Here is a 17,548-nt window from a genome sequence, read left to right as displayed (position 1 = left end):
CTTGGAAAACCCACTAATTTAAAAACAGCTTGTCTGCCCACAAGGCTGACTAGTAAGGCATTACTGTACTTAAAAGGTAACATTTTAATTCACAGTGAACTTACCTATATCAATATCAGTAAACCCTTCTGCACTTATTGCATCCATCGTGCTTTTGTCTATTGTGTCTAGACAAAGACTAGCAAGCTGAGGTTCATCAAATAATCGAGCCTAAACATATAAAAAGCTAGTTATTTTCATAGTTATTTTACCTTCAGGCTGTACATATTCAAAGCTAATACTGTAAACAATTATAATTGCTAATTATATAAAAACACATACTTAAAATACAATTATAATGTATATATGTGCTTAAAACTTTTCATTCCACAATCAGAAATAAAAGCTAAAAGCAAAAATGCCCTGCTGACATAACAATTAATTCATATTACCACTAACAACCCTGTTATTTTTATTTTCATATGCCTATATATGCATTGCCTTGTTTCTTATACATCACTTATGTTATCCTTAATGAAACACTCTAGGTTAGATAAGGCAGACATTATCCCATTATCCAGATGAGGAAACAGAGGCTCAGAGAGGTATACTGACTTGCCTAGTAACATCTAGCTAGTTATGCTCCAAAGCCAGTACTTAAGTCCAAGTCTTAAGATCTTTTCACTAAATGGTAATATCAATTGTCAAGCATACCAGTACCAACAGATCAGGTTTTTTTTTCCATTTCCTATTTTGATTGGGGGAAGAGAATAAAGTACAAGAATTTTACAGCATGAAAGTTCTGGGAACCTAAGCAAAAACTAGGCCTGACAACAGAGGAGCAAATAAGTAAATTCACGTGATGGAATATTACACAATAATGAGAATGAACGATCTACAACTACACACAACAATATGAAGGAATCCCACAAACTTAATGGTAAGCAAAAGAAGGTACTGTATATATTGAGCAAAAGAGTATACAGCTGACCCTTGAACAACTTGGGGGTTAGGGGCACTGACCCTCTGTGCAGTCAAAATCCACATATAACTTATAGTTGGCCGTTTGTATCCGAGGTTCCTCCGTATCCTTGGATTCAATCAACCACTAATCATGTAGTGCTATAGTATTTACTACTGAAAAAATTACACATATAAGTGGACCCACAAAGTTCAAACCCGTGTTGTTCAAGGATCAACTGTATACTGTATGATTTTAGCAAAGCTAATCTAGGCTTTAAGAAGTCAGAAGTCAAACTTACAATATGTGCTTTATCAGGATGCATATTATAATTCAAAAAAGTTTAAAAATGGGGGCGTTCAAACTCAATTGAAATTTTTTAAAAACTGTAACACTGAAAAAGGAGAAATGAAATTCTTTTTTTTTTTTTAACATCTTTATTGGGGTATAATTGCTTTACAATGGTGTGTTAGTTTCTGCTTTATAAGAGAAATGAAATTCTTAAAAAACCATAACACTGAAAAAGGAGATACGATGATAGGTGTGCCAATGACCAATTTTCCTTCTGACCTAGGGTCAGCTCTGTTTACATTTAATAGCATGGACAAAACAGAAGTCTACTGTCTGTATTTCAGTTTTTTCAATTGGCCCAATAATGCTTTTTATAACACTGTTCCTTCTAGCATGGGATCCAGTCTAGGATCATAGTTTTTGTATTTTTAAAATATGAAAAATAGTACATTTTAAAAATTCTAACTTCAGCAGATATTTTAACTGGCCAACTCAGTTTTTATAGGTGAGTTAGTGTTCATAAAAAAATTGATATTTTACTCTAGGAAAAACAATTTTTGGTAAAAATTATTTAATTCAGAGTAGCAATATTTCAGTCACTCAGATACAGTATCAAGTTTCCTTTAGAATCTACTGCTGCTACTTAAGAGTAAAATAAATTTTCTCTAAATTTAGTTTGAGTCTGGCATTACCTGATAAAATAGCACTATTTTTAATGATTGTATCACTTCACAGAGAGTGTTTTTCCCTCTGTAATCTATGCTGGTACAGTATACTGGCTCTTTGTTTTAGAGGGAAGCTAGCATAGGTCCTCTCAAGTAAATGAACATGCTCAGTTCAAATGACTCACTTGGCAGGAACAAGACGTTCACATGACAATTTGTGGGCTAATTCACATGACCCCACCATGAAAACTTTGGAGTAATGTTGAGTTCTAAGACCAATGAGACACTGAAAAGTTTCTTTTTCTCAGTGACATCTGTTAACCCTTGCTACTCAAAGTGTAGTCCAGAAGCACCAGCATCATCTGAAAGTCTGTTAGAAATGCAGACTCTCAGGCCCCGCCTTGGTCTCCTGAACTAGAAAGCGTTTTTTTTTTTTTTTTTGCAGTATGCGGGCCTCTCACTGCTGTGGCCTCTCCTGTTGCGGAGCACAGGCTCCGGAAGGACAGGCTCAGCAGCCATGGCTCACGGGCCCAGCCGCTCCACGGCATGTGGGATCTTCCCGGACCGGGGCACAAACCCATGTCCCCTGCATCGGCAGCGGACTCTCAACCACTGCGCCACCAGGGAAGCCCTAGAAAGCGTATTTTAATCATCAAAGTTTAATTTACTGGTTTCTAAATTTTTTTTTTCTTTTGGCCATACCGTGCAGCATACGGGATCTTAGTTCCCCGACCAGGTATGAACCCGTGCCTCCTGGAGTGGAAGTGCAGAATCTTAACCACTGGACCGCCAGGGAAGTCCTATTGGTTTCTAAATTTTATGACTGAATTTAAAAAAGAAGAGTAGTTAAGTGACCCTCTCTACATACAACAAAATTGTTTAGACAATAAAGAATCTTATGACTATCAACTTCTTTATTGGATTTTCATCACAAATTCAAAAGAGGAAAAAAATGCAAGGAGACATCACTTATTAGTTATATAATCTTGGTCAAGTTATTTCACCTCCCTGTGCTTCAATTTCCTTGTCTATAAAATGGGGATGATAAGAAAATCTTCACCTAGAATAGCTACATCTCCTAAAGTTATTGTGAAGATTAAATGAATTAACGCATACCAAGTATTCAGAATGGTACCTGGCACACAATACTCACTCAATACATTTTGCTATTATTATCATCAATATCACTGTACCTTACTGGTTTAAGGTTGAGACCTTACTTTTACCACTTGCTGTCTCATGTTATATAACATATTTACCTCTTTACGCTTCCATTTCTTCATCTTTGAAATGGGGATAATAATAAACAACAGCACAGCTGTAATGAGGAGTAAATGTGATAATATATACAAAGGGACTAGCTTAGTGTCTGGAATACAATATATACAGACATGGAGTTCTGTGATTATGTCTAAGAAGAGGTGACATCAGCATGTTCTTTCTTCTATAACTATAAATACTTAACGGCCAAAGATTAAAAAAAAAAATGCCATCAGTCATTTCTGGTATGACAAAATGGATGTAGAGGGTTTCCCTGGTGGTGCAGTGGTTGAGAGTCCGCCTGCCGATGCAGGGGACACGGGTTCGAGCCCCGGTCCGGGAAGATCCCACATGCCGCGGAGCGGCTGGGCCTGTGAGCCACGGCCACTAAGCCTGCGCGTCCAGAGCCTGTGCTCCGCAACGGGAGAGGCCACAACAGTGAGAGGCCCACGTACAGCAAAAAAACAAACAAACAAAAAAATAAAAAAACCAAAAATGGATGTAGAACTGGGAAACTTGAGCTCTGGGCTCTGGCCCCACCTAGCCTGTTGTGAGACTTTGGGCAGGTAGTTAACTAGCCAGGTTTTAGATTTTTCATTTGGAAAATGAGACAGTTAGGCTAAGGAACAGCCATGATTATTTCCATTACTAATATTCAGTAGGATTATATATTATCAGCTTAGACTTTTTCCCCCCTCATTTTAACTTGCTTAACTCTGTGAAGACCCTATTTCCCCAAAAGGTCTTATTCTGAGGTACTGGGGATTAAAATTTCAACACATGAATTCTGGGGGACACAATTCAACCCCTAGCACAGGGTTATATAGACTAGTTTAGGATTTTGAAAACAAATTTGTAAAAGGGTATCATAACATTGTCTAAAAAGAACAACAACAATTTATTTATATCTCAAGTATGGAGCTCAGGTTACAGGCATTTAACAGATGCTAAATAGTATAAGTTAAAGACTGGTTTATGGTTCCATAGATGTGTTCAGTTTGTAAACATTCATCAGACTGTACACTTATGATATGTGTACTTTTCTGCATGTATAGTATACTCAGTGAAAACTTTTTTAAATGTCAAAGTAAGGATATTCTTAAATTCTAACTCCTCCAGAAGTGGGTCAGCAAGCTTAAAGACAGAAGACAGTAAATCTTACAACTTTTCCGGACTTGAAATATTCAATCTTAATTTCAGACCCAACGCAAATCAAGAACAAAGATGTCCAGAAAGCTTCATGCTATCATACTCTCAATCATAGCAGGAACAATGCTGGATACTAACCTCAACTCCAATCCTAAACAGTTATATAACTTGGAGTCATAATGCCCTATTTATATAAGGCTTCAGTTTCTTTACCTATTATATGATATATTAACTCTAATTTGCTTTTCTATTCTAAAATTATATGACTCTGATGTATTTTCCTGAATGATACCAGAAGATTTCATATGCTTTAAAATAATAATCTAGGACTAATTCTCCAGGAAACAGTAAATATTCATATATAGTTGTACCCACTTTTTAAAGCTAAATGATACATACCTTAGCTACATTTACTTACCTGAGTAAGTAACATAAAGGCATTATCTGCCCTCAGATGTTTGGTGAGAAATTCCACACAATGTGCTTCCAAGGCTGGGACTGCATATTTCTTAGCAGTATAAAGAGTGGTCATAACTGTTTCTGGGCCAATTTGAACTTCATCTGAATACAGAAATCTGGGAAACAAGTGGAAATTGCAGAGCTGATCAGTAGGGTTTTAGATAAGCAATCCATCAGTGTTAAACCTCTGAGGAATATTTTAAAAGATAATGAGCAAAGTGAAAAATAACTTGAAAAGTACATCAAACTTTCCAGGGCTACAAGGGCATGTGCACACACATCACCTCATTTTATTCTGACTCAATCCTGAGAGGTAGGCAGTGTCCATTTATAGAGGAGACTAAAGTTAAGTGAAGATCATGGGACCTTCATGTCTCCAAGTCAAATTTTTAGAGGTCTTTTAGCACCTACAGCAGCTTAGGATGAGTGGTTCATTTATCTTTCCTTCATCAAAGGATGTTCATGTAAGCAAATCTACAGATGGCTTAAGTTCACATCTCTAAATGTCAAACATCCATTTATTTCCTGATAATGGTGTCTTCTTATTCTGGGCATTTTTTAACCTTTCTTTGTTATCCCAGAATTAGCATTATGACCAAAGACTAGAGTACTGGGGCTTTGGAGGAATAAAACAGTTTAATAGTGTATTAAATGACCCCATATTGCTATGTGCTTTTGAGTATTTGATCCAACTTTCTTTCAAAATACTATCAAACCAATACCTCCTTCCCCACCCCGGTTGGCTGCTTCTAACTGTTAGGTCACTAGATAAATCAGATTCCTAGAAGTGCAGATAAAGCATAAGATTCTCAGAGAAGGCCTGGGCAGTTCTTGCTGAACTATACTGAAGCTTCTGCATATCCACTTCAGGGCTCCTTTGTGGTTCCTCAGAGACCTTTGTGCTTACTGCCCAGTTCTCAGCTACACTCAGCATAGCTGAGGGTGCTGGAGAAATAAGGCATTAAGAACAAGTATTTCATTTTAGCAATACTAAAGACTTAGAAAGAACACTTATTACACTTATATTCCCAGGGCCCAAGTCGTAAAATAAGAGTTTAAGAGAATCCATTAGGGGGCTTCCCTGGTGGTGCAGTGGTTAAGAATCCACCTGCCAGTGCAGGGGACACAGGTTCAAGCCCTGGTCCAGGAGATTCCCACATGTCACGTAGCAACTAAGCCCATGCGCCACAACTACTGAGCCTGTGCTCTAGAGCCCGCGAGCCACAACTACTGAAGCCCACGAGCCTAGAGCCTGTGCTCTGCAGCAAGAGAAGCCACTGCAATGAGAAGCCTGTACACTGCAACGAAGAGTAGCCCCTGCTCGCCACAACTACAAAAAGCCCGCACGCAGCAACGAAGACCCAATGCAGCCAAAAATAAATACATTTATTAAAAAAAAAAAGAAAACCCATTAACATCTTTCAGAACACTCTATACAGTAAAGTGAGTGAGGAAAGGCAGTTCTATTTCATGTCCCTATCCACTGCTTTTCAATTTCTTCTTTTATTCTGGTGGGCAGACTCACCACCCAAGATGAAATTCTAGCCTGTTGCATCCCCCTAACATCCCACCCTAACCAAATGCTGGCATTCCTCTAATAATATCATTATCCTTACAACTACCTCCAGTGGAGGCTGTGCATTCTCATACTTCCCTATGTCTCAGGTTCAAAAGTGAAGGCTGCTGTTTTTCAAGATTACACGGTTTTCAAACATTTTTTCAAAAACCTTTCAAGTCAGCCATCTGTATCACCCTCATAATACTCATTTAACATCAGGTGCTACTTGGTGATGAGTACAGGGAATGAAAAAACCACTTAGTCCCTTATAGTCAGGGGTAGGGGAATGAATAAAAAGGAGAGAGAGAAAATGAACATTTGTTGCGTCGCTACCATCTGACAGATGCCAATTCATTTAATCCTCCCACAAGGAAGGTAGGTGCTGCTACCTGCATTTTAAAGATGAGGAAACAGAGGCTGGGGAAATGCAAGAGCTGTCTACCATAACACGCCATTTCTGGGCTTCTGGCTGCTCTCAGTGCTAGACTATCAGGCCCGTCAGGTGAGGGCTGTTTTAATTTGCCTGGACTCAGGGAGAGATGGCTTGGGTTTGAGCCTATTCCATCACCTGACAGCTATGTGACTTTAAACGAGTTATCATTGTGTTCCTCTCTGAAAAGAGATGTGGATAACAGTAGCTACTTCATAATGCTCTGGTGAGGATTAATATCAGTTAAAATACACAAAGTGTTTTGAATAATGCCTGACAAATACTTAGCCTCAGTAAATGTTAGCTGTTTATTTTTATATTGCTTCATTTCTATTTTCCTCTGCATTTCAGAAGGTTTCCTTGCCAGTCTTCTAGCCCTTCTATTTTTCTCCCCAGCAATCACATGTTTAAATTTCTAAGAATTCTTGCTTCTTTCTTGAGTGTTCCTTTTTTTTTAACTCCACAGCACTATGTCTCCTTTTTATGGATGCAAAAATGTTCTCAAGTCTCCAAGTTTTAAAAGTTCCTTTCTGTTCCCCGAATTACCTATTTCCTTGAGGATCAGCTGTTCTTGGTCTTTTTCATATTCTGATTTTCCTTATATGTCAAAAGATTAATGATTATCTCCAGTTGAATATCCTGGTAGCTGGTAAGTTTTCTTTGCTGCTGTGTAAGTATAGGACTGCTTTCCAGCTAAAACCTTCTCCCAAATGGAAAGGGTGGCTGGGAGCTGTGCATGTGGGAGGCTTGCTGACTGGCACCTTGCATTGGAGTGGGAAGGCAGCCTTTAGGTTAGAGATCAACCGCCCCCCCCCCCCGCCGCCACCCATGCCATTACCCTGGAGTCCCTAAACCAAATCAGCACCCTAGTTCTCCCCAGGTGGTTTGTCTAGTTTATTTAAAGAGGAGCCTGTCAGATGTCACCAGGAGTTAGCATACAAGAGGGGGTTTGAGGGGATGGCCTATAAACAGGCTTTAAATTAATGCCCATGTTTTAACCCTACCTTCTCATTTTCACCCTCTTCACTACCAACTCTCCACCTAGAGCCGTGCTGGGGCTCAGCCAGGAAAGGCAGCTCCCACCACCACTGTAGTTCCTCATGCTCTGGATTCTGGGCTCCAGACCTGGCCACTCCATTTCATCAACACACTTCCAACTGCTTTGTTCCTTTTCCACATTGGCTTCCAATCTCTCTCCTTTTTTTTTGTCTTCACTGTAATGGATTTATTTTCTTTTGTATTTCTTTACAGTCGGTTTAACTGGGGCAGAGAGAAGGCTAACATCATGCTCAGTTCCCTTCCTAAACTAGAAACCTAGGAAGTTTTTGTTTTAAGGGCAAGATAGGAAGAAGTCTTTACATCTGCCTTAATCTTTTTTCAAGCAAAAATTACTAGAGTTATAAAATATAGAGCTGAAATGTGGGGCCATTATTATCATTTGTTTGAGTAGATTCAAACTTAAGGAAACCAGCTCCACAAAGTTGAAGTACGTGGTTCTTTAAGAATCTATAAGTGGGGCCCCCCGACAGGGAGATCTGGAAAAGCTTCCTACAAGAATTTCTACCTGAGATCTAAAAGATGAAAAGAGGGCAGGAGGAACATCCCAGGAACCAAAGAATTGTGTTTTTAGACTATTCTATATGGTCCAAAACCCCATTCAAATTGCTTTTATGAAATTATACCTCAGTAATATACCTTTGGCTCGAATATATTTAAGAAACATCTACATTTATATCTAAAGACATAGATTGAGGATACTACTGATGTCAGTAATGCCTTCATTTATTTATTTTTTTGGGCTGCGTCGGGTCTTCGTTGCTGTGCGCAGGCTTTTCTCTAGTTGCATCGAGCGGGGGCTACTCTTCGTTGTGGTGCGGTGGCATCTCATTGCAGAGCGTGGGATCTAGGGCACACGGGCTCAGTAGTTGTTGCTCGCAGGCTCCAGAGCGCAGGCTCAGTAGTTGTGGCGCACGGGCTTAGTTGCTCCACGGCATGTGGCATCTTCCTGTACCAGGGCTCAAACCCGTGTCCCCTGCATTGGCAGGTGGATTCTTAACCACTGCACCACCAGGTAAGTCCCAGTAATGCCTTCTTCATGAGGGGACTGCATCAGGAATTTTTTTTTTAACTGATCTTATTGTCAGACAGAGTTGTGCATCTCCTAAGCAGTTGGTTTGTTTTTAATCTACAAACACTATGAATGGTAACTGACTAGCCAGGTTTCTCTTTTTGTAATAGTTGCTAAAATTATCAAAATTAAGTTTGTAGAGTACCTATAGCATGCATTTTTGTATTGGCTTCATCTTGGCTCTGTTTTATTTCTTATCCTTGTGTTTCTTGTATGACATTTTAAATTCTTTTTGGAGCAATGCAAGTTATAAATAAATACTGGACTATAAACAATAAGAAAGGGAACTCTGTGTTTCTTATATTTTTCCCTATATCTTTCCTACAGCATCGGACACAGTGTGGGCACCTGGCTAAGCCTTAATGAATACATGTGCGCCGACTAGACAATTCAGTACAGGTTTCTAGCTATCATTGATAGGGAAACCATTTTCATTTCTAATAAGAAAAAAGGCTACTTGAAAATCCTAGAATCACCTTGATTCATATTTTATCAATACATCCATGTTTTCTCTACATTCTATTTAATTACTAAAACTGCTATATTAAACAAACTATGTAAGCCAGTGTTTACAAAATATAAAAATTAAATATATTAGCACAATACTTTGTATTTTAAAGTGAACATTTCAGCTCTGATACACTACCTCTAAGGACAAGAGCACAGAGAAATAATTACAGGTCATCAAACTATTTCTGATTTCTCCCCGAAGATGAATGGCTTTCCAAAAGATAAAACTTAGGTTACATTTAATCTAATTTAAAAATTAAAAGACTAAGGTAAAAATTTCATTTTAAATTAGAAAAATCACAAGATCATGTACAAGAAACTCTGTATCACTACTGATTCTTTCATTTTACTCAAAAACATTTATTGAGGGACTATATAATAACAAGACACTGAGACAGGTCCTAGAAATACAAATACGAGAGCGATAGCTCCGCCCATAAAAAGCTTATGGTATGGTAATAAAATGATTAAAAAGTAATGTCATAATTACAACAGAATTATGCATTAGGCATGGTTTGATAACTAATCTCTAAAGATGGCACCAATAAACCACGCCTCCTACTATACATACCTTTATACAGATCTGTCCCATAAGGAATCTGGGCTAATCCTGTTTGCCTCTCGTTAACTAACAGAATGTGGCAGAAGCTAACACAATGCCAGTCTGGGACCTAAACTTTGAGGATGCCTGGCAGCTCCTACTTTTGTGCTTTCTGGAGCCATGGGCTGCTGTTATCCAAGAAGTCAAGCTACCCTGCTGGAAAGATCAGCTGGAGAAGACATGGAGAAAGAGAGAAAAAGGTTCAGCCAACTCAGCCTGAATCAAACCTCCAGATGACTCCAGCCCCAACTGCTATCAGACTATGACTGCATGGGAGACCTGAAGAATATGCTATAAGAACCTCCCACACAACCCTGAAAGATAATAAAACCATGTTTAAGCTGCTAAGTGTTGGAGCTGTTTGTTGTACAGCAATAGATACAAAACTTGCTACAAGAGATTAGATGAGGCAGAGTGCAAAATTAATGATGTTTTATAGAGGAGATAAAGCCTGAAGAATATCTGAAGGGTGGTAATTAAGTGTGGAAATCTTCTAGGCAGAAAGACTAAGTACAAAGGCAAGGAGGCTTTAGAAGGCAAGTATTAAAATAAGGGAAAGGCCATCAGTAGAGTTGGGGCACTGAGCAGATGGAGAGGAAGGGGAATAGATATCAAATCATAAAGGTCTTGTATACCCGCTGAAATGTTTAAACTGCATCCTGTATGCAAAAAGAAGACATTAAGAGATTCAGGGGAATTGTGATAATGTCTGGATGTGAGAGAAATAACTTTGTTAACAGTGTGAAGAGTGGAGAGAGCTAAGTCTAAAGGCAGTGGTCTGTCTGAAGCAATGCTGGAAAAAATTAAGAGAAAGGGGCTGAACCTTCATGACTGGTCCAAACAGGATAAGAAACACATGGAACAGACTGGAACCAAACTACAGCTTGGAGCCAAGCCCACCTGAGTCAATCCCCATCCGACCCACAGAACAAGAATATTCAAAGGAAGAATAAATGATTGTCTTTTTTAAGCCCCTGAGTTTTGGGGTGCTTTATAGCATTATTGTGGCAAAAGCTGACTGAGACAGGGCCTAATAAGCGTGCCTGCCTCAAAGACTGTTCTGAAATTTGAGTTCCCACAAGGTGCGTAGGAATAAACGGTAAGCGGAACGTGGCAAGCACTCATTAAGTGTTAGATATTTTTACTGTTAACATGTCCATCTGTATGGGTACTAGACATTCGTTTGTGATTGTCCAGTTGGAAATTGGGTTCGGGCCGAGTACAAGTTTGGCAATATAGCTGGGGGAGTATGTAGTGCCATGGGTTAATGGGAGAAAGGAAGAAGACAGCTGAAGACAGAACCTGAGGAATAGTTGTCACCTGAGGAACCCATGTCTCCTTCCAGCCACCGCTCCATTTCTCTGTTCCTCGTTGCAACAAAACTCCGAGAGGATTATTTATACTAGTGGTCTCCAGCTCCTCACTTCATATTTTCTCCCCAGTCTACTCTAATCCTTTTGTTGAAATCACTCTTGCCAGGGCTATCAAAAGCCTCCATGTTGTCAAAACCAATAATCAATTCAATGTTCTCATTTTACCCAACTCTCAGCAGCATTTAACATAGTCAACAACTCCCTCTTTATTGGTGCACTTTCTTCAACAGGACTTTCAGGACACCACGTGGGCTCCTTGTTTTCCCTTCTAATTCCACTAACAGCTGTGGCTCAGTCTCATCCCATGCTCCTCCTCCTCTGCTACATCTCTACATGCTGGAGGGTCCCAGAGCTCATCCTTGTACCTCCTTCTCTTCACAGTCTATTACACATTCCTTCCCTAGGTAATCTCACCTGGCCTCATGGTTTAAATACCATTTACTCTTTTTTTTTTTTAACATCTTTATTGGGGTATAATTGCTTTACAATGGTGTGTTAGTTTCTGCTTTATAACAAAGTGAATCAGTTATACATATACATATGTTCCCATATCTCTTCCCTCTTGCGTCTCCCTCCCTCCCACCCTCCCTATCCCACCCCTCCAGGCTGTCACAAACCACCGAGCCAATATCCCTGTGCCATGCGGCTGCTTCCCACTAGCTATCTACCTTACTACGTTTGTTAGTGTGTATATGTCCATGACTCTCTCTCGCCCTGTCACAGCCCATTTACTCTTAACTTTCAAATTTATATTCAGCAAGCAGCTCTTCCCTAAACTCCAGGTTCGTATTTCTAACTGGCTGATCTTATATCCCTCCTTGGATGTCTGGTAAATCTTCTTGGTTCTACCTTCAAAATATATCCAGATTTTGACTACTTCTCATCATGTCCATCACTACCACCCTGGTATATATAACCCACCATCAGCTCTTGCCTGAACTACTGCAAGAGCCTCTTTTATTCAATTCCCTGCTACTCATTTTACTCCTTCCACAGTCTAATCTCCAAACAACTGCCAGAATGAGTTTTTAAAAAATGTAAACCAGATCATATCGCTCCCCTGTTCAAATGCTTCCCACCAGACACCAGAGGGAATCCAAGTCCTTCCACAGGCTCCACAGCCCTGCATGACCCTGGCCAGCCTATCTTTTTGACCTTATCTTCTACCACTTTCCCCTGTATTCCATCTGCTCAAATCACACTGGTTTACTCTTGCAATTCCTCTAACAGGAGAAATTTGGGGCTTTAAACATGTTTTTCCTTGCTTAGAATGCTCCTTCCCTCATGACTTGATCATTTTTCCTTAAAATACTTACCAGTACTTGACATTATATCTTTGTTTCTCCCTACTGGATAATAAGCTCCACGAGGGCAGGGACTTTCTCTTGTTCACTGCTGTATCCAATATCTAAAACAGTGACTGGCACAGGGAGGCAGTATTTCTTTTTTCTTTTTCTTTTTTTTAGACAGGTCTCAGATCAGATAGGGGCTTAGAGACCACATTAAGGATTCGGATTTATTTTAAGAACAATCAGGAGGCATTGGGAGGGTTTAAACTAGGAAAAGAATATAATAAGGTCTGTATAATTATAAAGTTACTTCGGCTATTGTATAAAGAATGATCGGAAGGGATTAGGGGTACATGTGGGGAAATAAAAGAGGAGATTTTTACAGCAGGTGGCTCAGCTATAGTAAAGGTGCTTGGGATAAAGAGAAGATTCAAGAGATTGCTAAATAGATGGAATGAACAGGACTGGATATGTGGATTTAAGAGAGAAAGAAGATGAAGTCCATAACAAGGGAGGCAGTATTTCTCAAATGAGCAACTAAAGAACATCACGTAAAGGTCTGGCAGATCAAAGTGAGCAGTTTCTTAAAGTGCTTCAAACTCAAGTTCAAAAGCCTTTAAGTAATATTAACTAATTCAAATTGTAAACATAAAAGTATGCCCAAGCTAACCTGCTTTTCCACCTCAGCAAGTACTGTGAGACATCTTTTTGTCACGCAATAATAGGTAAGCACAGCACCTATGCTTCATAACCAGCCGTTAAATAACCTAAGTTTAAAAATCACTTTCAAAAAAAAAAAAAAAATCACTTTCAGAATAGAACAATGACTAGAACCTGAAGGACAAATAACATGACTACGCTGAAAATAGGAAAATTTCAAGGACTCAGATTAATTCACTTATTTTCTATTGATGGGAAAGTATTGACTGATCAACAGCTTCAGTGAAAGTATGAAATCAGCATTTTCCCTCTACATTCTTATCCTAGCAATCTCAATGTTTTTTAAAGGAAAAAGCTACCCAACAATATTTTTAGATCAGTGGCTCTCACGTATCAGTATTTAGGGAGAGTATTAAATATGCTCTCAAGGTCCCACCTCCAAATATTACAATATTGTAAGGAGGGAAGAGACCTACAAATTTAACAAGTACTCCAGGTGATTACAATGCAGGTGGACCAACAGCTCATTAAAGAATACTTCTAGTTTAGAAAATCTAAATGAGCTATAACCAATCCTCCCGGTTGACTTCAAACCAAAAACCAAAATGATCTAGATCCTAGCTTTTGAGTTGTTTTTCCCCCTTTATAAATGTAATTGAACTAAATTGCAAAAAATATGAGAAACAAAGAGAAAAAAAAGTCAACATCATCTTACCATTCCAACACAACTTTGGTTAGCATTTTGGTATATTTCCTTCTCTCCTTTTCTCTAAGTATACATTTGCTGTTTCTTTTCCCAGTTTTTAATCATAGTGAGCACAGTTTCAAATGCTAATTATATACATTTTCCACATTAATATTATTACCTAGTCTTCTTGAATATCATACTTAGTTGCTGCACTACATTCCATCAAATGCACCTATCACTGTTTATCTAAGCATTCTCTCTGCTTGACTACTTCCTCACTACTATAAATAATCCTGCCTTAAATATTTTTGTGGGGAACATTTTCAGTACTTGAATACCTCCTACCTGTGGGGAAAACAATCTACAGTGCCAGACTGTTTTACCACCACCTCTGTCAGAGAGGGCTCCCCAGATGTTATCTTAAAAAAAAAAAACTGGAGGGTTTAATGGAAGAGGAAAAGTACATTTTTTAATTTGCACTTCTTTAATTACTATCGAAGTTAAACATTCATTGTTAATTATTATTTTTTCTTTCCCTAAGTTATCTATCCTGTCTTTATCCACTTATTAATGGGATTTTAGATTTCTTTTCTACCTGTGTTGTGTTAACTTTGTATTCAATTTCCTTGATCTTCCTGAGAGCTGTGAGCCTTTGTGGAGTATTTATCTCTTCCACTGACCTACCTGTTTTTGTCTCAGTACCACCCAAGACTGCTATTTTAATGATACATTCTACTCAGGCAGATAAAACCATCTTGGTATAATGAAACACACATGGCCTCTGGTATGACTTGGCTCTGTTACCTCTTCAAGTTACTTGACTTCTCTGGGCTGCAGTCCCATTTGTAAAATTGTAGCAAACAATACCTATACGTTCCGAAACGGCCTTTCATGAATAACAGCTAATAATGCCAAACTATTAGCTCCCTTCCATTAAATAAAATTAATCAGAAGTCAATCTTCTATCCTCAAGTAATCAAAAAGCAAACTCTTAACATCGAAAGGGAGATTCGTTTTTAAGCAAACATAACCTTATCTGCAGGAACAAAAGGTAGCTAAAGCCAAACTTACTTGTTTGATATTCACTGTCCTGGATCATGACAACTAACACGAATGAAAAAGGCGTAAGAGGATAAAAATAAAATAAAAGTAAAAATAGGGGCTACCCTGGTGGCGCAGTGGTTGAGAGTCCGCCTGCCAATGCAGGGGACACGGGTTCGTGCCCCAGTCCGGGAAGATCCCACATGCCATGGAGCGGCTGGGCCCCTGAGCCATGGCCGCTGAGCCTGCACATCCGGAGCCTGTGCTCTGCAACGGGAGAGGCCACAACAGTGAGAGCCCCGCGTACCAAAAAAAAAAAAAAAAAAAGTAAAAATAAATTTAAAAAAAATTTAAAAGGTCATCTCGTCTACAAGACTTCCCAAGTATCCCTCTTCCCCAACAAAAACCTAAAACGTCGCAAATGGGCAATCAGGACAACCTGACCCATACTCTGTCCTCACCACTTCTCTAATTCCCAAGCGTGGGCAACAACCCGCTACTGGAATGTGAAAACGCACGCTAATTGGCCTTAGACACTAATATTTACTCTCACAGCCGGCGGGCAGCCGTCCCGGCCGACAAATTTCGGTTTCGCCCTTCCCGAGCATCACAGACTCGGGAGGAAACTGAGGCCGGGAGGGTAAGGAGGGTAAGGAGAGCGGGGTTGGGGAGGCCGGCTCGGTGCCCGCCGCTCACCTCAGCAGTGCCAGGAAGGCGGCGGGCTCCACGTCGGGCAGCTCGATCTCGGCCGACGTGGTGGCCATGCCGCCGTTGAACATGGCGTCGAAGACTGCGCTGCCGGCTGCCAGCACGAAGCGGTGGGCGGGGATGCGCTGCGGGCCCCCAGCGGCGGCGGCGCCGCGGCCCTTGCCCAGCACGAAGCGCACATCGCTCAGCAGCTCCGAGTTGAAGAGGAACGCGAAGCGCTCCTTCAGCGACGCCTTGGTCGCCTGCCAGTTGTACAGCGGCTCCCGCTGCAGGGGTAGCAGGGGCCCCAGAGAGGACGGCGGCGGCGGTGGCGGCGGCGGCGGCGGCCCCGCGGCGCCCGGCTCCGCCTCAGCCCCCGGGACCTGCTCGCCCGTAGCTGCCGGTCCGAGCGAGGCCATCCTCCAGCGGCGCGGCTCTGCGGGCTAGAGACAGCGCTTCCGCCGCCCAGCCGCCATCGCCGAGGCCGCCCCCCGAGGCCGGCACCGCCTCCCTGCCTTCCGGGAAAGGCGCTTCCGGAGGCCGCGCGCCTCCGCCGGCCCCCCTCTGAGCTGCCCTGCGCGCGTCCCCGCTGGGCCGGGAGGCGGAGGCGCGCGTGGTCGCCCAGGCCGGACCTGGAGGGGACGGTGACCCCTGCGGCGTCTGGGCCGCCCTGGGCGCACCGAGCTTACCCAAGCCCCGCGCTCCGGGTGGTGGGACTTCGGTGGGCTATATGCGGCCCGGCACGGGCGCCTCCTCAGACCTGCGGGCCCCGAAGCCCTCGCCCCTCCCTACCTTCAGGCCCCTCGTCACCAGCTGCAGCGCACCCCACTTGTATCTAGGACAGGTCCCTAGGCTCTCCTTCTAGGAGTCGTAGGCCTGGAAGTGGAGGGGGCCCGAGGGCATAGCCGGCAAAGCATGTGGGAGGGGACGACCTGATTCCACGTAGCCCCCTCCCCCAGTGTCGTCCAAGTCACCGCTCCAGAGGGCCGCTGCTCCTGTAGTACCCCTGGAGCACAGCTTGGAGACCCTCTGCATCTAACAGCCTTCCCTTTCCTCCTTCTTCCTGTTCTGTCTCTAATTTTGGTATCTGTGTGGACTCAGGCATTTTTTAAAATGTATTTTAACCCATTACCAAAAATTAACCGTATTTTAAATCTCAAAAAAACCCTCAAAGGTACCAAAGCAAAAATAATACAAGTAGTATAGGCTGCATTATCTGGTACGGGACAATAAAGTCATAATTTAACAGCCAAAAAAATGAAGACACTGCGTTATCAAAACTTGTGGAACACAAAAGTTGAGCTCAAGGCTAGGGCATAGCCAAAAGCAGTTGTTTACCAAAATGAAAACAATGAAAGTAAGTGAAATAGAGGATCTGGGAGGATGGCAGAGTAGGAAGCACCAGGAATCTGACTCCCCACCTAAATAACAATTCCACTAGCTGAATCTGTCTGATGTACTTATTTTGGAACTCTGGACTCTGTTGAAGGCTGGTAACTTCTAGGGGAAGACTTGGACAGTAAATCGCTGTTAATTTTGGTCAACTTGAGCTCTTTGCACAGTAGCAGCTACCCATCCGTCACCACCAGCTGCATGGCCGTACCCGTGTTCCCGGAGCAGCTTGCACACAGCTTTGTCACCTACAAATTGGCACTTGCCATCTACCTCTATAAGGATCAAATTATGAGCCGCTGCAGCTGCTGACCTTCAACACCCCCTGAAAGGAGTTCAGGGTGGAGATCGGGAATGAGGCACTCTGTGCTCTGGGAAAAACTGGTGGAACAGGTCTTCGGATAGTTAGATATTTTCAGGAGTCCAA

At 41.5% G+C, this 17,548-nt stretch overlaps 1 protein-coding gene across 2 annotated transcripts in view; it reads right to left on the bottom strand.

Annotated features, from left to right (window-relative positions):
* Window positions 1-16,253, bottom strand: part of BTBD1 (BTB domain containing 1) — a 45,521-nt gene extending 29,268 nt beyond the window's left edge. Inside the window, exons 1-3 of one of the 2 annotated variants that reach the window (XM_027089225.1) lie at window positions 15,739-16,253; window positions 4,724-4,880; window positions 105-210 (exon numbers count right to left, since the gene is read on the bottom strand). In XM_027089225.1, the coding sequence (XP_026945026.1) occupies window positions 105-210; window positions 4,724-4,880; window positions 15,739-16,148 (673 nt within the window). In that variant the 5' untranslated portion in view covers window positions 16,149-16,253. The remainder of the gene's footprint in view (window positions 1-104; window positions 211-4,723; window positions 4,881-15,738) is intronic. The other variant, XM_027089226.1, reaches the window with a different exon arrangement.
* Between the last annotated feature and the right edge of the window lie 1,295 nt (window positions 16,254-17,548).

The sequence above is a fragment of the Aethalodelphis obliquidens genome, unplaced genomic scaffold (genome assembly GCF_003676395.1).
Source record: "Aethalodelphis obliquidens isolate GAN/ISIS:26980383/991018 unplaced genomic scaffold, ASM367639v1 scaffold65, whole genome shotgun sequence".
Taxonomy (NCBI): domain Eukaryota; kingdom Metazoa; phylum Chordata; class Mammalia; order Artiodactyla; family Delphinidae; genus Aethalodelphis; species Aethalodelphis obliquidens.
This window is presented reverse-complemented; position numbering and strand designations above follow the sequence as displayed.